At 44.7% G+C, this 22,834-nt stretch overlaps 1 protein-coding gene across 8 annotated transcripts in view; it reads left to right on the plus strand.

The window, feature by feature from the left end:
• The window catches only part of MAP4K3 (mitogen-activated protein kinase kinase kinase kinase 3), a 294,708-nt gene that overhangs the window by 49,877 nt on the left and 221,997 nt on the right, over positions 1–22,834 (plus strand). For 6 of the 8 annotated variants that reach the window (XM_033936076.1, XM_033936077.1, XM_033936075.1 and 3 more), the window contains exons 4-5: positions 2,065–2,128; positions 17,456–17,511. In XM_033936076.1, coding sequence (XP_033791967.1) covers positions 2,077–2,128; positions 17,456–17,511 — 108 coding nt within the window. In that variant the 5' untranslated portion in view covers positions 2,065–2,076. Of the gene's footprint in view, positions 1–2,064; positions 2,129–3,088; positions 3,090–17,455; positions 17,512–22,834 lie in introns of all 8 variants that reach the window. The other 2 variants (XM_033936081.1, XM_033936082.1) reach the window with 1 other exon arrangement.

Consider the following 22,834-nt stretch of genomic DNA (forward strand, 5'->3'; position numbering starts at 1 on the left):
ATGAAACTGGTAGATAAGGCCAACATCCAATTAAGAGCATATGAAAAGTTAGGTACTTCTGTGAGAAAGAGATTTAAAAAAAATGGAATATGGGTTACAGCCTGAGCAACACTAAGAATTAATTGTAAGAATAATCATAATAATAATATTCAGTATAATTGTGTAAAACATTTGTAGAGGTAAAGATTTAAAATTATAAGCGTTCTTTTTCCGCTCTTTGTTCAGTTGAAACAAATTTCATTTTCCCGCCTGAAGCTTGGTTTTCTTCTGTGGTTCTTTAAATTAGTAAGCTCAGGAGATTGGTAACAGATGGCTTCTGATCTGGCTAGCTGTATTGAAGAAATATGATCTTGCATTCTATTACTTGGTAGAGAAGGAAGCCTGTATCTTTTATGTGCTTTAATAATTATTGAATGTGTGAAATATAAATATATGGTTTGTTTGGGATCCTGAATGAAAGAATGATCAAAAGTATGACTGTATGGTAAATACTATAAAGTTTAGATTATGGAAAACTTAGATGCAACATGTGGGGATTGACTTTAGCTGCTGACCTTTAGCTAAGTCTTATCCAACGTGATCATCTTCGGTTCATTCACATTAGATAAGACTTTTCAAGAAAAATGGGTGGCCCAGATTCACTAAGGGCACGGATCGGATTGGATCTGTGCAGGATCCGATCCATGTCCGGAGGGCTGATTCATGAATTGCCTACATGCAAATGAGGGCGATTGGAATCATGCCCCATCCAACCTCCCTCTGTAGCGACCTTTTTTTTACCTTTTAACTTTATCCCAGTGAGCTTGTGGTTTTAACCCGCTTTAAACCCGCAGGTTAAAACCGCGAGCTCACAATGCAAGGGAAGGCCAGGGCAGAAGCAAGGCAGCGCTTGGGGAAGAGAGCGCAGGGGAGTCGGGGCAGAAGTAGGGCAGCGCTGGGGGCAGAGAGTGCAGGAGAGTTGGGGCAGAAGCAGGGCAGTGCTGGGTGCAGAGAGCACATGAGATTCGGGGCACAGCAGGGCAGCAGGAAAATCATGGCAGAGAGTTGAGTCGGGGCAGAAGAAAGCAGGGCGGCAAGAGAGCTGGAGAATCGTGGCAGAGAGCACGAGATGCAATCAGAAACTACTGAACGACTAGCCAGCCCAGTCAGTGTTGCAGTTTTTTTTTTTTTTAGTGAGTTGCTGCCTGCCTACATATGAATGCCGTTCCCCCCTCATTTTCATGCGCGGATCGGAGGATGATCGGAACAGAGGTTAGTGAATCTGGTCGCAAAGGGGTTGCTAAGTGGTCAGAGTGGGCTTAGTGAATCTAGCCCTATATAAGAAGGGTACTGATTAAAGGAGATATCCTTTCTTTAAGGTTTATATTTCTTTGGTAAATTGTCAGTTTAAGTGATGCTAAGGAATTCTTTTAAGAATATATACATTATAATATTTTATGTAATATAAATACATATCTAGAATATTTGTAGAAATTACTGTAATAGAAATATATATTTACAATTTATAAAATTTGGTCTGTTCAGAACATACAGAGTGTCTTTGTTTAAATGAGTTCTGCCTTTTAAGGTGATGTGATAGCTGAACATTGGCAGACTAAAAGTGACGTGTCACTAATCATTTTAATAGTATATAAGCAACTATGATGCCCTTTTTCAAGTGGAGACCTTCCCACATGCATGGACAACTTTTGTCTCATGGGTGATACGTTTCCCCCACTCACACTGTTTATGAGTTTTATGGGAATTCATGTAAGGCATATAATGAATTGGCATTTTAATTCTAATTTTAACCTCAAGTTTAATTTGCTATAAATTGAATAAATATTATTTTAATGAAAATACATCTCTGTGTGTGTATTAATTGGCATACGATATTTTAAATGTTGTTCTGCACGGCAATTCACGTGCTCGAAGAGTAGCCCTGTTTCTATGACCCCCATTTCATGACCTAAGGTTTGGGAGCCACTGCTCTAGTGTATAACTTTTTAAGCTATCAGATCTTGCTAGATAAATCTGAACATATTAGAAATTAATATGTATCTACTTATTTCATTTTCTTCTTAGACGAGATAAGTTATGGATCTGCATGGAATTTTGTGGAGGTGGTTCTTTACAGGACATTATCATGGTAAGCTAAAATATACTTTTAAAATTTTTGTTCAGATATTCACTGAAGATTGAATATTGTTTATGGTTTAAATATATTTGACATACTGCCTCTCACAAGGGCACAGCAATATAATAAATGCCATATTGTGCTCAGAGCTTGTCACATACCTCTTAATTATGAAAGCCATGCCTAACCATGTCATACACATTAATTATTGGAAAAAGAAAACAATATAACTCAGACTTTATCATGTATGACAGTGTTCTCCCTATGTCTTTTAGCTGGGCACCTGGCTGCCTTCCTCCAACGACATGCTTCCTCTCAGGAAACCTGCTCGCCTGCCTACCGCAGCACGTCCTACTGCCCCCTAACACATGCCTCCAGCTCAGATAGCATTGTGAAAGAAACACCCAACCTACATCCGTATACAAATATACACAACCTTAGCCCACTCTATGCATTACATACATGCCGCTCAGCTGGAGCAAACAAAGCGTTTTTGTTTGTTTTTAACCCCTCTCTGCAGCCCAGCTGAGGATGGGATGCTGCGGGGATGGGTAATTTGCTGAGCAGCGCTTGCGTCCCTTTCCCTATACCCAACCCTCGTTGCTGCGCACGCCTCACTGGCCGGTTTCTGACTAGATTAAGCAGAAAGGAATCCCCCAGCAAGCTCAAACCCACAGATATTCCATCACCAACTGTCCGCCTCTTTCCCTACCTTGTCAGCCACGCAAAGGACAGAAAGAAAGCTCTATGTCCTGCGTTCCCCCCTACAAAAAAAACAAACAAACAAGCTGCTTTCGCGGCTTGCTGCTACTGCTTCCTTGCCTGCCTGAACCTCCAGGGACCTAACAAAGCCTCCGAAAGAAACAGGAAGGAAACTTAAAAGCCACAATGTCTTCTTGAGATAGATGCACAAATGAAACCCCTATGGCCTGAAGAATGTCTACATACAGCTGTAAATAAAATGTCAAAAAGGGTGTATTTTTTATTTTTATTTTTTTAGCAATTTCTTCAAAATAAAAATGGAAATTCTAAGAAACAGTTCCCTTTGGTGCCGCAGATTCTAGTCTAAACTAGTAAAATTGTTTAGCCTTTTAGAGTAGAGAGAAGCATCTGGTGCGCTAAATGAGAAGAGACTTCAAGATGCTTCCTGCAATTATCTCTTCTTGCCCTCCCCTTTCCCTCTAACCCACACCTCTGTCGTGATGGAACCTGGCAACTGCCTTCCCCCTTCTTCGCCGCAGCACCAGTAGGTACCCTTCAACGCTGATGGAGGGCGAGGGTTCTCTCCAGGAGGGCCGATCTTCTTTAATAGCTATATAAATGACTTAGAAGAAGGAACATCCAGCGAGATCATCAAGTTTGCAGACAACACAAAGCTATGCCGGACAATCAGATCGCAAAAGGATAGCGAGGAACTCCAGAGAGATTTGTGTCAGTTAGAGAAATGGGCAGAGAAATGGCAGATGAAGTTTAATGTGGAGAAATGCAAAGTGATGCACCTCTGTTTCCTTCTGGTCAACTGGCTTAGATAATTTGGCACCATCTCACCTCTGTTTGTTCACAGTCACACAGACAGTCCTGGTTACATTGGGACTTACAACTATTGAAGCAACTAGTTATAAGAGTTGATTGTCTGCAAGCATAAGAGAGAGAATTATGACGGATTAGTGTCTAATATTAAGGTCTTGCATACCTTCATCAACTCAAGGTCTACACAGTGCTTCAAGATACCATTTCCATCATCTCAGCAACTGCACCAGAAAAAGATGTTTGACTTCTCCTTTGAGTTTCTAGGACCATACATCTGAAACATTCTGTCTATATCCTTGTGGCAACACACCACATACTGTCACTTCAGGAAAAAGTTAGACATACCTTTTTCCCTTGTAATTACTAAATGCTGTTCATGGACCTTGTCTCCATCTTTATCTATCGCTTATCTCTAAATCTGAACCATAAGTGCTAAGTTCTCGCATCTTTAAACCTTAAGTCATTAATACATAAGAACAAGTACCTCTGCTGGGTCAGATCAGAGGTCCATCGTGCCAAGCAGTCCGCTTGTGCAGCGGCCCAACAGGTCCAGGACCTGTGTAGTAGTCCTCTATCTGTACCCCTCTATCCCTTTTCCTTCAGAAAATTGTCCAATCCCTTCTTGAACCCTAATACCGTACTCTGTCCTATCACGCCTCTGGAAGTGCATTCCAGGTGTCCACCACCCGTTGGGTGAAGAAAAACTTCCTAGCATTGGTTTTGAATCTGTCCCCTTTCAACTTTTCTGAATGCCTTCTTGTAGTTTTCGAAAGTTTGAAGAACCTGTCCCTCTCTACTTTCTCTATGCCCTTCATGATCTTGTAAGTCTCTATCATATCCCCTCTAATTCTCTTCTTCTCCAGGGAAAAGAGCCCTAGTTTCTCCAATCTTTCATACCTTTTATCAAGTGCGTTGGTCTTTTCTGAGCCCTCTCGAGCATCGCCATATCCTTCTTAAGGAACGGCGACCAATATTGGATGCAGTTCTCCAGATGTGGACGCACCATCGCCCGATACAACGGCAGGATAACTTCTTTCGTTCTGGTTGTAATCCCCTTCTTGATTATACCTAGCATTTTATTCGCTCTCTTAGCGGCCGCTGCGCACTGTGCCGACGGCTTCATTGTCTTAGCCACTATTACCCTCAAGTCCCTTTCCTGGGTACTCTCACTCAATAGCATCCCTCCCATCGTATAGCTGTACCTTGGGTTTTTGCTTCCTACATGCAATACTTTACATTTCTCTACATTGAACTTCATCTGCCATCTCGTCGCCCACTCCCCTAGCTTGTTTAGGTCCCTTTGTAATTCTTCGCAGTCCTCTTTAGTCCGAGCACCACTAAATAGTTTGGTGTCGTCTGCATTTTATTATTTCACACTTCGTCCCTGTTTCTATATCATTTATAAATATATTGAATAGCAGTGGTTTGAGCACCGACCCCTGCAGAACACCACTCGTGACCTTCCTCCAGTCCGAGTAGTGGCCCTTCATTCCTACCCTCTGTGTCCTACCCGCCAACCAATTCCTGATCCATCTATGTACATTTCCTTCTACCCCATGGTTCTTCAGTTTCCGAAGTAGGCATTCATGGGGTACCTTGTCAAAGGCTTTTTGGAAATCTAAATATACGGTGTCTATGGGGTCCCCTTTGTCCATCCGTTTGTTAATTCCTTCGAAGAAGTGTAGTAAGTTCGTTAGGTACGATCTCCCCTTGCAGAAGCCATGTTTATTTCTTTCAAAATGCTTATCGATACTGTCTTATCAACGCTTCCGCCATTTTCCCCGGAACCGAGGTCAGACTCACCGGTCTGAAATTCCCCGGGTCACCTCTTGATCCCTTTTTAAAGATGGACGTAACATTGGCTATCTTTCAATCCTCTGGGATCACTCCTGTTTTCAGGGATAGATTGCAAACTATGTAAAATACTCTTGCTGTGAGCCGCATTGATTCCATGTAGAAAATTACATTACATTACATTAGTGACTTTTATTCCTCCATTACCTTGCTGCTCTAGGCGGATTACATAAGAGGTTAACTGGACATTTCCAAAAGAGTTACATAGTTGAGCGGGTTACTTCGGAGGATTGAAATGCTTCCTGTGGAGTTAGTTCGTCTTGATGGATTTCTTGAATAGCCTGGTTTTTATTTCTTTTCTGAAAGTTTTGTAGTCTGGTGTCGTGATCAGAAAATTGGATAGTTGGTGGTCAAGTTTCGCTGCCTGCGTGGCCAGTAGGCCATCGTACATTTTTTTGCATTTGATGCCTCTGATTGGGAGGTGCGTGAATGGTGTCTGGGTTCTCCTTTGCCTGGTTGTGGTAGTTTGGATAAGGCGGTTGTTCAGGTAGGCTGGGCTGTCTTCATCCATGGCTTTAAATAATAGACAGCAAAATTTGAATTGTATTCTTGCTTGTATTGGGAGCCAGTGTGAGCCGAGGTCTGCGGCGGTGATGTGGTCATATTTCTTCAGTGAATAGATCAGTCACAGGGCTGTGTTTTGTACTGTTCATAGTTTATTAAAGTTTATTAAGTTTCAAGTTTATTAAATTTTTGTTATGTACGCAATATCAAAAGCTTCAAAGCTTATAACATTTTAAAAATGGGGGGCAGAACAAAACTCTCTTACATAGTCAAATTCTATCCATTCTAATAATAGTTGTTTTATAATGACTGCGGGGCAGGGGAGATAGAGGATGTTGCAGTAGTCTAGAAGTCCTAGGTCTAGGGATTGGACTATGAGCTGGAATTGTTTTCTGTTGAAGAATTTTCAGATTTGCCTTAAGTTTTGCATGACCACGAATGATTTCTGTATTGTTTTGTTGATTTGTGGTTGCATGGTAAGCTTCTGTCTATCATCACTCCCAGAAGTCTTAGGGTGGGTTGAATGGGGTATGTGAAGGAGTTTATTACTAGGTTTGTTATGGTTGAGGTTTTGTTTTTTTCAAGAAGTATAAATTTTGTTTTGTCTGGGCTCAGTTTTAGTTTGTGTTCTTTCAAAAATTGTGGGATGCAAAAGGTTGTATTGTATGCCCTCTCACTTATGTAGACTTGCAAGGCATTCTGGCATTCTTATAACTTTTATTTAAAAGCTGCCATAAAGGTCTGTGTTATAAATTTGATCAATTTTTTTCCAATCCTGCTAAACAAAACTTTTTGCTATTATTTTAGACCTGACTCACCAAAATTCTGGTAGCACATTATCTTTAATGCCATCTGCTGGCCCAGTACTTCTATTCTAAGAGTGAGTCATTCTGCACCTGATTCATTGCTAATCATTAGGACTGTACATCTTTTAAATTTTTTAATCACTTGATTAATCATAAAGTTTTTAATTACAAGATTAATCATATAAACTTGCCAACAGATGGACTTATTTTCTAGTACACTGCTATATTAAGAAGAGAAATAGGAGATGAACAAAACATTTTGCAGAAAATATAAACAGCAAAAAGTGGAGATGGTTAGGGAGATAAAGATGTTGCTGGAGCCACACTCAGGTTTATAATTTTTTAGCCTGAGTATGGCTTCGGTGACATCTCTATCCTCATGGGTGTCGCCGCTTTTTGCTGACACTGCAGGTGAAAGGCCTACCTGTCTTCCCCTATCGCCCTTTTGTTTTCTCTCTCCCTCACCATCCTGTATCGTCTTATCTCCCCACCCCGACATAACCACCATTCAGTAATGTCCATTTCTATTCCACTAATTCAGCATTGTCCAGTCCTCCCCACCACCACCATCCAGTATTACTCCTTCTGTCTCCCTTTCCTCTTCCTCTTGTTCATTCACTTGATTATAGATCCCCTGTCAGGTCTGTTGCTGCTGCCACTGCCACTACCGCCACTGTCCTGCAGACCTGTGGAAGCAGCAACAACAAACAGAAGGCATGTGTGGGGGCATTGTCTTGTGCACACCGCTGCTGACCTTACCAGTCCCAGAAACAAGAAGCTACATCATAGCTGGTCACAGTATGCAATTTGTGGTCACTTCTGTTTTGAGTGAGATCCATATAGCTGGATTGATAATGGTCAGATTGCCCTACAGGTGTGTCTGAACTTATCTGCAACTTTTGACCTGGTTGACCATTTTTTCTTCTGGCTTGCTTTTCTGAGATTGCGTTAAAGGGATTAGTGTTTGCCTACTTTTCCTTCTTTCTCCAGGATCATTTGTTCTAATCTTCTATTTCTGCATCACTCATACCTAGGCAGGCTCAAGGCGACTTATAGAGATGGGCAAGGATGGAGAAGGGAGAAGGAGGGGAAAGGGAGAAGAGAAAAGGTAGGAAGGAGGGTGTGTGTGGAGGGGGAGGAGAGGATATGGTGATTAAGTGTCAAATAGATGAGTTTTCAGTTTCTTCCGGAATATGGTGTGATTAGGTTCTGTTCTGGTCATTTCTGTAAGGTCATTCCAAGTTTTTACTCCTAGAAAGGTGAACATGGAGTGGAAAACACGTTTGTATTGAAGATTTTTTTGTGAAAGGGAAGATTTAGAAGTATTTTGTTGAGGGTTCTGCGGGAAGTAGACCATGCCTTGGAGAAGAGCTGGATGAGAGGAGCCGCGTAGTTTCCGTAAATTATGCAGTGAATGATGCATGAAGTTTTGAAGGTTATTCGTGATGGGATGGGTAGCCAGTGCCTGGTGAAGGCTGTAATCGAGTCTCAGTGGCAACCTCTGTTTCTTCGCTTTGTTGTCATCTCTCTTGTGATGGTCTACAGAGCTGTTTTCTTTTCTCCCTGTTTAACATTTTTATGAGTCTTTTAGCAACTCTAGTAGTCTAGTTGAGGATCACTGCATTAGTGCATATTTCTGTTGGATGATATTTTAGCTTTTCCTGCATATTTTGACTACCTTGATCTTTATCCACTCCAGTCTGTTGCAATGCTATTATGCTTGGATTGCTCAGTCAACTTGAGAGACTCCAGACACTACATAATACAGCTGCATGTTTTTTGTGCAGTGCCCATAGGTGTGCCCATGTTTCTGTTTGTCACTAAATTACATTTGCTCCCTGTACAGTGGTTAAAGCTACAGCATTGTGGGTTCAAACCCACCCTGCTCCTTGTGACCCTGGGTAAGTCACTCAATCCCCCCCATTGTCCCAGGTACATTAGATCAGTGTTTTTCAAACCGCTGTTCCGCGGCACACTAGTGTGCCGCGAGATTGTTGCCTGGTGTGCCGTACGGTCAGGGCCGCCATCAGGGCAGTACCACCAGTCTAGGGAGAGGGGCGGTCCGCCCCACGTGGACAGGAGAGAGCTGGACGGGGGACCCGCGGAGTTCAATACATTTCGAGCCGCGAGGCTCGTCTTCTGTTCCTGCCTGCCCTGCAGCTAACATATAACCGATCGCAAGCGTTCCCCGATGTCAGCGCTGACGTCGGAGGGAGGGCTTAAGCAAAGCCTGCCCTCCGACGTCAGTGCTGACGTCGGAGAATACTTCCGTTCGGCTATTTGTGTGCGGCAGGGCAGACAGGAAGCAGAAGACAAGCCTCGCGGCTTGAGCTTCGTTTTGCTGAGAAAGTTGCAAAGATGGGCTGGGAGGCAAACACGGAACACAAAAGGGGGGGAGGGAGTGCGTTTTGGACACAAGGCATGAACTTGGGAGAGAAAAAGGGAGGGAAAGAGATGCTGAGGTGGGGGAGGGAATGGGTTTTTGGACACAGAAGGCATGGACTTGGGAGAGAGGAAGGGAGGGAAAGAGATGCTGAGGTGGGGGAGGGAATGAGTGTTTGGACACAGAAGGCATGGACTTTGGAAAGAGGAAGGGAGGGAAAGAGATGGTTGTGTACACGGGGAATAGAAGAAAGGAGAATTTTTGGTCATAGGGAGGGAGTGAGGTACAGATAGTGGCATACCAGGGTGGGGGGGGGGGGGCGGTTTGCCCCACCCCGGGTTTACGTCCCAAGGGGGTGCACAGCTGGCCACCCTCCAGTGTTGTCCCTAGGCCGGCAAACTGCGTCTCTTTAGCCACTTGAGTGCCACCGCCGCCAACGGTGTTGTTGGCGGTGGCAGCATTATAAAATACTTTCTTTGTGTTTATTTGATTCCTATTCAAGAGAATTACTTTATATATAGTCAATATAGGCACAGAGTTAAATTTTTTAACATTTTCTAATGGTGGTGTGCCTCGTGATTTTTTTCATGAAACAAGTGTGCCTTTGCCCAAAAAAGGTTGAAAAACACTGCATTAGATTAGTAATTTGAGCCCACCAGGACAGACAGGGAAATAGGCTTGAGTACCTGAAATAAATTCATGTAAACCGTTTGAGCTCCCCTGGAGAATGGCATAGAAAAACTGAATGAATAGAATAAAGCACACACAATAGCAGATAAAGTCCAATCATTGTAAGAGCTAATTTAAAAACTCAGCAGTACCACTCTTCAGTTCAAAGAAAGTCATTACTACCTAAGCTTTATGTACTAAATCCTTGTTGGTTCACCAATTATAAGGCTATCTAATTTTTCATTTAAATTTCTTCATTTCCTTAGTTTAAAATGCTATGTCTTGAACTATTAAGACTTAAAGCTCAAATATGTATAAAGCAACAACAAAAAAAAGAGGCACTTAACTTAGTCATAAGTAGTATGTATTGTTGCAGTTTTGAGAGTCCATCAGTAACTTCAGTATGGAGAATGTTATGCCCTAAGTTTCCCTAAGGCTGGTCTCCTAAAAAGCAAGAGCATAACAATTCACTGTTCTCATCTTATTCAAAAATATCCTCAAAAATGTTTAGAAATTAACCCCAGAAGAAAAGAAACAAATGCATTTCTTCCTGAACAGTGCAAAATATAGACAGCAAATGTAAATTCTCAAAATTGACACAATTCAATCACTAAATTGAAAATAAAATCATTCCCCCTACCTTTGGTGTTTCCTTCCCTTCATGCTATGCCTCAACTATCGTGTTTCCCCGAAAATAAGACAGTGCCATATTAATTTTAGGCCCAAAAAACGCACTAGGTCTTATTTTCGGGGTATGTACATGATCATATCTCTCTTCCTTTCCTTCACCCCAATTCTTCCTCTTTTCTTTTTCTCCCCCACATGTGCAGCATCTTTCTCCCCTCCCTCGTGCAGCAGGACCCTTGCCCAGCTTCTATCCTTCCCTCCCTCCCACCCCTTGTGCAGCAGAACCCTTGAGCGAGCACCCCCCCAAAGCACCCGCAGCCGAACCCCCATCCTTCCCTCCCTCCCATCCGAATCCCGCCGACCGCGAGCGAGCCCTAGTGCATACCTCCCTAAGCAGTGTCTGGCCGGCAGCACTCTAAACAGGCTGCTTTGGCCTTGTCTGCCTGTGAATTTACTCTGCTGCGTTACTGATGACATCATCAGTAATGTGGCAGAGTGACTTCACGGGCAGACAAGGCCAAAGCAGCCTCTTTAGAGTGCTGCCAGCCCGACGCTGCTTAGGCAGGTATGTACTAGGGCTCACTCGCAGTCGGCGGGTTTTGGATGGGATGGAGGGAAGGATGGGGGTTCGGCTGCACGGCGGGGGTGGGTGCTGGGGGGGGCAGTGCTCGCTCAAGGGTTCTACTTCACAAGGGATGGGAGGGAGGGAAGGGGAACTGCCGGCGAATCCTGGGACTAGGGCTTATTTTTGGGGTAGGGCTTATATTAAGACCTACCCCAAAAATCCTGCTAGGGCTTATTTTCGGGATAGGTCTTATTTTCAGGGAAACACTGTAGGTGCCACTCTCTGGTGGGTGTCTTACCTTCTGGCTGGCACCCACTTGGTTATTTATGCGGCACACGGTGTGATGCAGTGTTTTCATTGCTGCTCCTGGCGTTATCTTCTGGCCGGCTCCCTCTTCATTGCCGCAGTGTGCACAAAACCACGGGCAGCGGCTCCTCGCATATCCTGCGCCTCATCCGGAAACATTGTGACGTCAGAGAGAAGGCTTCTGGTTCGGGTGCAAGATGCGCGTAGGAGCCGCTGCTCATGGCAGTGAGGAGGAGGGAGCCGATAATATCGGGGGTGGCAATGAAAATGTCGCATCGCACCGCGGGCCGCATCGTACGGCCCGGTTGGTCGGATTTGGCCCGTGGGCCTTGAATTTTTGACACCTGTGGTTTACAGTGTCTGTGGGGGTCTGCCTTTTCTTGATACAGCTGGTAAGCTGTGAGAAGGAATAAAAATAAAAATTTGAAGACCCAAGCAATAAAAGGGACCTTATTAAAAAAAAAAAAAAAAAAAAAGGCCTGAGGTAGGCGTTTTTATACGGCTTTGTTGTGTGCGGGATTTTGGCACATTCATTATGAGTACTTCAAAAAAAGCAGCAAAAGTGCGTTTTCTGTGGGCATCATGTGGTGGATGTGGCTGGCGCGTGCACAAAATGTTCTGTCTGCCCCAAGGGAGTTCCCGGCTTCGGGTGTCAGCATGCTAGGTTTTCTTTTGCATGTGCAAGGGTGAGCCCCAGACTTCTCCTGCCACCCATGCCGGGATTTCCTCAACTGTCGGCAGTCAGTTGGATTCGGTGCCATGTTTGTTTTTCTGGTGACAGTTTATTGATGGCCCTTCCCTCAGTTTTGGCGGGAAGTGTGTCTAATTTGCCCAAGGCCTCAGGCGACCTTCCTCCTGTCTTGGAAAGGCAGAACAGGTCTTATGCATCTTCAGCTCCTAACATGTCTGCTGTGTTGCCGCCAGGGTTTTTCTCCCCCTGAATTGATGTTGGCCATGTGCAAGACTTATTTACAGGTGGTTGGAAGTCCTGCTTCAGTGCCAGGGGTCAGTTCCTTCTACTACTGCGGCCTCTGTCAAGCCACCTCAGCCATTGTCCACAGGCATCTTGGGATGAGGATTCTTTTATGGCTGATCAGTTTTCTCTGGATGAGGACTTGGATTTGAGAATCTTACAGATCCGTCTGGGGAGGCCTAAGTTTTTGGATGGAGACTTTTTAGAGGCACCGGTTGACAAGGACGGATATAATTATAATAACAATAATTTTATTCTTATATACCGCCATACCCAGCGAGTTCTAGGCGGTTTACATCAGTTAATTAAGATCCGCAATGACACGCAGATTTACAAACATTTTATCAGAAATGCAAGCAGCAATGAGGGAGAGGATAGAAGGTAAGGTAGAGAAAGGGAGATCAAGAAGGAAGGAGAAGAGCAAGAGGGGGGGTGAGGATTTATTGCTGGAGTAGGGGGGAGATTAAGGGTCCTGTTCGCGGAATAGGTGCGTTTTGAGTAATTTTCTGAAGCCGAGATAGGTGGGAGCCTCGAGTACTATTTGGGCTAGCCATGGGTTCAGCTTAGCCGCCTGGAAGGCGAAGGTTTTGTCTAGGAATCTTTTGAGATGACATAGTTTTAGAGAGGGGAAGGTGAACAGCTGGATTCTGCAGGATTTCTTATTGGTGCAATTCAGATTGAAATGAGTATTGATGTATCTTGGCGATGAACCAAATACTGTTTTGTAGCAGAAGCAGGCGAACTTGAATAGGACTCTGCTTTCGAATGGCAGCCAATGTAGTTGGTGGTAAAACAGGGTGATGTGTTCCCATTTGTTCAGGCCGAAAATGAGGCGGACGGCGGTGTTCTGGATCATTTTTAGTCTCCTGGTGGTTTTCTTCGTGGAGCTCAAGTAAATGATATTGCAGTAGTCCAGTATGCTGAGAATGGAGGATTGTACTAGTAGGCGGAAAGAAGTATTTTTTTATGGTGCGAAGTTTCCAGAGTACCGAGAAGCTTTTCTTGACTGTGAGATCGGTGTGATTTTCTAGGGATAAATGTTTGTCCAGCGTGACTCCTAGTATTTTTAAGGTTTGTTTGAGGGGGAAATCCATTCCTTTCACTTGAATTGTGGTGTCTTTGATTTTGTCTTTGGGGGTGGCTAGGAAGAATTTAGTTATGTCAGGGTTTAGTTTTAGTCTGTATGATAACATCCAGAGTTCAATCTGATTGAGTATGCTTGTAATGTAGGCGAGTAGTTCTGGTGTGAAACTGGTTAGAGGGATGGCTATTGTAATGTCATCTGCATAGATGAAAAATTCGAGCTTAAGGCTATGTAGGAGGTTTCCCAGGGAGGCAAGGTAGATATTAAATAGGGTGGGGGACAGGGGGGAGCCCTGCGGCACACCGCAGGTGTTGTCCCAGCTATATGAGAAGGTGTCATTCTTGATTACCCTGTAGGATCTATTTCTTAGGAACCCTTGGAACCAGTTGAGGACCTGGCCGGATATGTTCACATATTTTACTGAGACGCATGGCAGAAGCTAATTCTTCAGGTGGTCTTTGGTTTTACACTTTGAAGAGGAAACTAAGGACCCCCTCGTGTGGTGGACCTTTTCCTGAAAGGGATCCGCTCAACATCCCGCTCTTTCCCTATGCATCAGGATATTCAGGATATAGTGCATGCTCAGAGGAAAGTTCCGGATGCACCTTTTCGCATGGCGCGGTCCATGGCAAGACTCTACCTCATCCCTGATGGTAATAGAGATACCTTTAAGTCTCTTGTGGTTGATGCGGTGGTCTTGGCTATCATGTGAAGACATACCATGACTCTACCCTATCCCTGATGGCAATATAGACACATTTTATTCTCCTGTGGTTGATGCGGTGGTCTTACTTTCGTGTGCAGACATACCCTGCTGGTTGAAGACGGTTCGGCCCCGAGAAGCCCTCGGGACCATAAAATGGAGGCTCTTCTTAAACAAGTTTTTGCTGTGGCTTCCCTAGCTGTCCAGGCAGCGATTTATGGTAGTCTGGTAGCCCGGGCTGGTTTCCGGTGCTCTGAGCGAGTCCGCTGACTGGTCATTGGTGGATCAGGAAGTGGGTAAGATTGCGCTGGGAGCTTCTTATATCTCTGATGCCATGTATGATCTTTTTCGTGCCTCAGCCAAGTCCATGGCTCGTGGAGTAGCTACCTGCCAAACCCTGTAGCTTCAGGGTTGGTCAGTGGATGTGGCATCTAAAGCTAAGCTCAGTAAGTTTCCCTTTCAGGGCTCCTTTACTCCACGAGACACACTAGCTTCCTATATCACATCGAACATACAAAATTCTTCTACTTGTCTTTAAGATTAAACAAATATATTCTCCAGCCTCCAGCCTTTCTCGACAAACTCCTTATTCCCTATGCCACATCATGCGCCTTATGATCCAACAATCAAAATTTACTTAATATCCCATCCATAAGAGAACTATTCCATATGTGCAGTACTATATTCTCTATCACAGCCCCCTCCCTATGGAATGCTCTACCATCAGATATTAGACTTGAAGAATCCCTTGACAAATTCAAATGTAAATTAAGACCTTCCTATTTAGGGATGCCTACCAGATATGATAAAATCTTCAACACTCGTGACCAAACAGAGTAATACTCAAGAGCCGCTTTTATGAAGCGCTATCCCCACCCCTTTATGCCTCCCTTTTAATTTATTTTATCTCAATGTACTTTACTCCCCTTTGTTACCATATATCTTTGTCTGTTCAGTCCTTGATATTTTAACTATGAATGCCTCCTCTTTTTAAAAAAATTTAGTATTGTAAACAATCTAGGTAACCCTTGATAGATGATAGAGAATGACACGGTGGCTGTTACCCGTGGATAGCCGCGGGTAACCCACTGAAATGGGATACAGAAAAGGATTGGTTGTCGCGGGTACGGGGAGAAGGCCATTCATCGCCTCGTAAAGGTTATCTCTGACGCAACCAGAAGTTGCATCAGAGACGACCTTTCCTGCAGCCACACGCAATTTCAACGCTCCGGCTGCTGGTAGGAAGCTCATTTAGAGAAATTGCCTGCTGCGAAGGTAAGGAGCAGGGAGGGAGAAAGGAAGGAAAGGTGGGGGTGGAAAGAACAGACGCTGAAGGGACCTGGGGAAGGTGGGGTGGGGAGGAACAGACGCTGAAGGGAACTGGGGAAGGTGGGGTGGGGAGGAACAGATGCTGAAGGGAACTGGGGAAGGTGGGGTGGGGAGAAACAGATGCTGAAGGGAACTGGGGAAGGTGAGGTGGGGAGAAACAGATGCTGAAGGGAACTGGGGAAGGTGGGGTGGGGAGAAACAGATGCTGAAGGGAACTGGAGAAGATGGGGTGGGGAGGAACAGACGCTGAAAGGAAATGGGAAAGAGAGAGATTCCAGACTATGGGGGGAGCGGAGGGAAGAAGATGGGTGGCAGATCAATTGGGGTGGAGGTGGAGGGAGAGATGGAAGGGAGAGGCATAGTAACAGAGCATATGGAAGAGACAGATAAGGCAGACAGTAGATGGAAGGAAATGAATGAGGAGAACATGAGGAAAGCAGAAATCAGACAAGGTAAGAAATCAGATAAAGATAGAAAAATTTATATTTATATATATATATATTTTTTTTTTTGCTTTAGGATAAAGTAGTATATTGGTTGTGTTGCTAAAAATTTATAAACAGCCTTCCAGCTGAACATCTCTTTCTCTAGTTCAGCAGCCAGAACTTGATTTATAAGGAAGGAATAAGCTAAATATTGTAGTACTGAGGCTTGTATGGATGCAACGGGGTGGAGACAGTGGTCACGGGGACAGGGTTGGTGGTTGCGGGGACGGGGCAGTGACGGAGATAAATTTTTCCCCCGTCTCTAATAGACAGTATATTAAGTATGAAGGAAACTTGGAAACTCCTTTCTTTCTGGGGAGGTATTGGATAAACTGGTTCAGGCCTTGAGTGACTACAGTACCTAGGTTCTCTCGATCTGATGGAGGCCTTCCTGCATGTTCCCATTTGGACATCCCAGCAGCGATTCCTTTGCTTTATGATCTTGGGAGAGCCTTATCAGTTTTGTGCACTTCCCTTTAGTCTGACCACGGCATTGCGGACCTTCACCAAAATTATGGTGGTGGTGGCGGCGGCAGCCATACGCAAGGAGGGCACTCTGGTACTCCCCTATCTGAACGACTGGTTGATTCGCACAAAGTCATTTTAGGAGAGTTCCTGGGTTACGACTCAGGTTGTTGAGTTTCTGCTGTCCCTGGGCTGGATGGCAACCTGTCTAAGAGCCGTTTGACTCTGTCTCAGCGCTTGGAGTATCTTGGCGTTCTGGGAGCGGAACCGCAGAAGACAAACATGACTAGGGGTAGAGTAGTGGTAGACCCTGATTGATTTTCAGAGGATTGTGTTCGTGAGGAGCTAGCTAAATTAAAAATAGACAAAGCGATGGGGCCGGATGGTGTTCATTCGAGGGTGCTGAAGGAATTTATGAAAGGTACTAGTGGCTCCGCTGACTGACCTTTTCAATGCTTCTCTAGAGTCGAGACTGGTACCAGAGGACTGGAGAAGGGCGGATGTGGTCCCTCTCCATAAAAGTGGAAGTAAGGAAGAAGTAGGGAATTACAGGCCAGTAAATCTGATTTCTGTGGTAAGCAAATTAATGGAAACACTTTTAAAATAGAATGGTGAAGTTTCTGGAGTCTGGTGGACAGCACATTCTGAAGACTTAACAAAAATTTACATAAATTGTTTGGTATTGAGAGCTCTGATAAGTTGATACAAGCTGCTTTGTATGGACTGTTAGAGTATGTCTAGCCATTTCTTAGGGCTTCTTTTACAAAGGCGGTAGCGGCTAGCGCACGTGGCAATTTAGCGTGCGCTATTCCGCGCGTTAAGGCCCTAGTGCAGCTTTGTAAAAGGAGCCCTTAGTGTTTTCATCGAATAATCTGTCCTATTCTTAGATCAGTGTCTAGTAAAAGCATTTTAAAGATAACAAAAATATATAGCATATGCTTATATTTAAATGAAAAACTAAAGGCTTTTTGGGTACTAATAGTCACCACAATAAAATTCTACTGTAAATTCTACTGTATCACTAAATCTTTTTTTTTTTTTTTTCTTTTCTTACAGTGACAGGACCCCTTTCTGAACAGCAAATTGCATATGTTTCCAGGGAAACACTACAGGTATTTGAAAATTCAAACTCTCAATATTTACTTGAAATCAAAACTATATTGATAATTAAGACTATGCAGAAAAAATTTTATTTGATTGCAGCGAGGCAGAGTAGCTTTCTGTGTGTCCAGAAACATCTAGAAAAAGTTTTTTTCAAAGGTGTGCTGTGTGGGATGGTACATGTATGCTTAGAGTAGCCTTTTCTAGTTTTTTAAGCTTTCGAAGAGCTCCTTCCTGTTGTCATTGGTTATCACCCAGGTGTTCTGCTAAACTAAAACTTAAGTTTATAGAGTTGGTCATCTCTATTGAAATGGAGCTTGACTCAGTTAACAATCATGCATTAATAATCTATCATAATAAAACCCTAAGCGCGCATGCGCACTTACAACTTCGTGATCCCTGCCTCCGTGATCTGTAGCTCCCGTGGCAGCGTTCGATGCGTTCAGCGGTTTATGTATGGCGGACCCTTTTCCTTTTGGTTTAGTTTCGGCGGGCAGCAGCGGCTGTGGACTGGGGGGGGGGTGTTTGAAGGCGGGCGGTAGGCCAGATGGTAGGTAGCAGCAGCGGGGGGCGGGTACGGTGGGGGGGGCACACTTCGGTATTGGAGGAAGGCAGGCTGGCTTTAGAAACATAGAAACATAGAAAGGTGACGGCAGAAAAGGGCTACAGCCCATCAAGTCTGCCCACTCTACTGACCCACCCCATTAAGTCTGAGTGCTGCTCGACCCACGTAGGGATCCCACGTGGATGTCCCATTTATTCTTAAAGTCGAGCACACTTGTGGCCTTGATTACCTGCGTCGGAAGTTTGTTCCAGTGATCCACCACTCTTTCTGTGAAGAAATACTTCCTGATGTCACCTCTAAATTTCCCTCCCCTGAGTTTGAGTGGGTGCCCCCTTGTGACCGAGGGTCCCTTGGGAAGGAATATATCGTTTTCTACCTCGACACGACCTGTGACGTACTTAAAAGTCTCAATCATGTCACCCCTTTCCCTGCGCTCTTCTAGAGAGTACAGCTGCAATTTGCCCAGTCTTTCCTCGTATGAGAGACCCTTGAGTCCAGAGACCTTCCTAGTGGCCATTCGCTGGACCGACTCAGCTCGAAGCACATCTTTACGGTAATGTGGCCTCCAGAATTGCACACAGTACTCTAGATGAGGTCTCACCATGGTTCTATACAGTGGCATTATGACTTCAGGTTTGCGGCTGACGAAGCTTCTATTGATACATCCCATCATTTGCCTCGCCTTGGATGAGGCCTTCTCCACCTGTTTGGCAGCCTTCATGTCTGCACTGATGATCACTCCCAAGTCCCGTTCCTCTGAAGTCTTAGCTAGTGTTTCTCCATTCAAGGTGTATGTTCTGCATGGATTTCTGCTGCCGAGATGCATGACCTTACACTCTTTAGCGTTGAAGCCCAGCTGCCAGGTCGTGGACCATTTTCCAACTTGATCAGATCCTGCGTCATACCATCCGTGGGATTGCTTCCACCCACTATATTACACAGTTTGGCGTCGTCGGCGAACAGCGCTACTTTATCCTGAAGCCCTCGGGTCAAGTCCCTTATGAATATGTTAAAAAGGGATGGTCCCAGGACTGAGCCCTGCGGCACACCGCTAGTCACCTCCGATGCCTCAGAGAGGGTGCCATTGACCACCACTTTCTGAAGTCTTCCACTCAGCCAATCGTTGACCCACGCCGTTAGTTTCTCACCTAACCCCATCGATTTCATCTTGTTTAATAGTCTACGGTGTGGGACACTGTCAAAAGCTTTACTGAAATCCAAGTATACTATGTCCAGAGACTCTCCCGAGTCCAGCTTTCCTGTCACCCAATCAAAGAAGCTGATGAGATTGGACTGGCATGACCTGCCCTTAGTGAATCCATGTTGACAGGGATCCCTCAGATTCCCATCATCCAATATTGCATCTAATTTCTCTTTAAGTAGAGTTTCCATGAGTTTACACACTATTGATGTGAGACTTACTGGTCTGTAATTTGCGGCCTCCGCTCTGCAACCCTTTTGTGCAGAGGAACCACGTTGGCAGTTTTCCAGTCCAGGGGGGACTCTCCCCCATGCTTAGGGAGAGATTGAAGAGTATTGCTAATGGTTCCGCCAAAATATCGCATAGCTCTCTGAGCACTCTTGGGTGCAGATTGTCCGGGTCCCCATGGCTTTGTTCACCTTGAGTCTTGACAGTTCTTTGTAAACATCAGCTGGTGTGAACTCAAACTTCTGAAATGGGTCTTCCATGCCTTGCTTTGCTGCTAGCCGAGGCCCGTGCCCTGGTGCTTCGCAGGTAAAGACTGAACAGAAGTAATCATTCAGTAGTTTGGCTTTATCGGAGTCTGTTTCTACATAATTCCCGTCTGGTGTTCTAAGGCGTACTATCCCGTTTGCGTTCTTTTTCCTGTCGCTAATGTATCTGAAGAAGGATTTGTCCCCTTTCTTGATATTCTTTGCTAGAGTTTCTTCCATACGAATTTTGGCCTCCCTGACTGCTGTTTTGACTGCTGCAGACTTTTTCCTGTATTCAATGTTTGCTTCTTTTTCCCCCGTGCGTTTGTATGAGAGAAATGCTCTTTTCTTCTCCTTGACGAGGCACGATACCTCATTTGTGAACCATTGGGGTTTCTTTTTTCTTTGTTGTTTGGTTACCGATTTTATGTAGCGGATAGTTGCCTCATGAAGGATCGATTTCAAGGTTGACCACATAGCCTCCACATTAGTAGTTACTTCTTGAACCTGCAGCGTCTGATAGACGAAATCTCCCATGCGTGCGAAGTCAGTGCCCCGGAAATTGAGTACCCTTGTTTTTGTTTGTGATCTAGGGAAGCCTTTCTTAAGGTTAAACCATACAGTGTTATGGTCACTGGTGGCTAGCGTCTCTCCCACCGAGAACCTCTGAGACGCTTTCCCCGTTCGTAAGTACCAGGTCCAGGATGGCCTGGGCCCTAGTGGGCTCTAGTACCATTTGTTTGAGCCGTACTCCCTTCATGGACGTTAATATCCTCCTGCTATCACAAGTTGTCGCTGATAGTGTGTTCCAGTCTACATCAGGCATGTTGAAGTCTCCTAATAGTACAGCCTCCCCCCGTAAGGTGATATTCTCAATGTCTTCAATTAGTTCTGCGTCCTTGTCCTCCGATTGTTTTGGAGGTCTGTATATCACACCAAGGTACAGGCATTTTTCTCCGCCTCTGGCCAGGTTTACCCAGATAGATTCCCCAGTATACTTGACATCCGTGATCCTGGTTGTCTTAATGTTTTCTTTGATGTATAGTGCTACCCCACCTCCTAACTTACCCTCTCTGTCTTGTCGAATCAGGCTGTACCCTGGTATAGTTATATCCCACCCATGAGAGTCTGTGAACCATGTTTCGGATATTGCTACTATGTCTAGATCTGCATTAACTATTTCTGTTTCTAGTTGTAGAAATTTATTCCCTAGGCTGTGTGCGTTAACATACATAGCTCTCCACTCTTTCTGTTTACTAACCTCCTGTAGTGAGCCCCCCATTTGAATCAAGGTGTCTCCTAACGATTCTTTTGCAATAAGGGTACTTACCTCAGACTTAGAAGCGTAGTGTTGGTTCTCCACATCAGGATAGTTACTTACTGCTCCGGTGTAAAAGTGGGTACCCACCCCCGACTTACCTAGTTTAAAGCCCTTCGAAGTAGGCTGGCTAGTCTGTGTCCGAAGACATTCTTACCTCTGTTGGTCAGGTGGAGTCCGTGGGGGGGGGCACACTTCGGCATTGGAGGAAGGCAGGCTGGCTTTAGCGCTGCAGATAGGGAGGGAGATAGGCTGGTTATCTTCTGGGAAGGGGGTGGGGTGTAGGACAAAGGCTGGAAGGCAGTGAGGGAGGACAAAGGAAGAAGCACTGGGGGCACTAAGGACATGGGAAGGGGCACTGAGGACACTAAGGACATGGGAAGGGGCACTAAGGACATAGGAAGGAGGCACTGGGTACTAAGGACATGGGAAGGAGGCACTAAGGACATAGGAAGGAGGCACTGGGGCATTAAGGACATGGGAAGGGGCACTAAGTACATGGGAAGGAGGCACTGGGGGCACTAAGGACATAGTAAGGAGGCACTAAGGACATAGGAAGGAGGCACTGGGGCACTATGGACATGGGAAGGGGCACTAAGGACATGGGAAGGAAGCACTGGGGGCACTAAGGACATGGGAAGGGGCACTAAGGACATGGGAAGGGGCACTAAGGACATGGGAAGGAGGCACTGGGGGCACTAAAAACATGGGAAGGAGGCACTGGGGGCACCAAGGACATAGGAAGGGGGCACTAAGGATATAGGAAGGGGGCACTGGGGGCACTAAGGACATGGGAAGGAGGCACTGGGGCACTAAGGACATAAGAAGGGGGCACTAAGGACATAGGAAGGGGGCACTGGGGGCACTAAGGACATGGGAAGGAGGCACTGGGGGACTAAGGACATAGGAAGGGGGCACTAAGGACATAGGAAGGAGGCACTGGGGGCACTAAGGACATAGGAAGGAGGGAGGGAATAGAAAGGGACAATTGTTGGGCCTGAGTGAAGAAAGTGACCAAGGAGAAAGGAAGACATACAGACAGCAGAAAAGGAGAGAGAGAGAAAGACAGACAGACAGACACATCTAGTCTAGCACCCCTTAATGTAGCGGGCTTAAACACTTGTAGCAACAATATTAATGATTAAATAAAAAAAGAAGAAAAAATTAAACCAAAAAGACATAGAGAAGGCAATAAGAAAAATTAAGAGGAACAAGATGCTAGATGCTTAGAGAATAGTAATGTTTTCAGTGTTTTTTAGTTCTAATCTATAATGCTGTTTAGAGAACATCAGTTAAATTGAAGGAGAAGTAGCAGTCATACATATATGCATTATGCTGTTTTATTTGGCTCTGCTGGAATATTTTTTAGAACTATTCTCAAAGTTTTGGGCTTGTAGCATATCTCAGCTTGAAGGTTTGGGTTTTTTTTTTGGCAGGATAAGGACAGTTTTATGAAGCAGAAGCCCCTTTCTGATCTTGGGGGAAATTTTTTGGGCAAGTTATTTATACTGATAGGTTCTGAGGCACACTACAACTTTCTTGATCATCCTATTTCCCCTAGTCAGTTTAAGCTTCTGAAAGTTTTTTTATTGATTTGTCAAAAATAGTATGCCTTGTATTTTTAGTATTTGGCTTCTTGTGACAGACCATCTGGTTATTCCTGTGGCATTTCACATGAGCCTTTTTTCTTTTATTTTGTATTAACTGTCTATATTTGGCTATAAATCCAAACATGAGAAGTACTAATTAATAAACTGAAACCTTATCGCACTTTGTG

This window comes from Geotrypetes seraphini, chromosome 3 (assembly GCF_902459505.1).
Source record: "Geotrypetes seraphini chromosome 3, aGeoSer1.1, whole genome shotgun sequence".
In the NCBI taxonomy this organism is placed as follows: domain Eukaryota; kingdom Metazoa; phylum Chordata; class Amphibia; order Gymnophiona; family Dermophiidae; genus Geotrypetes; species Geotrypetes seraphini.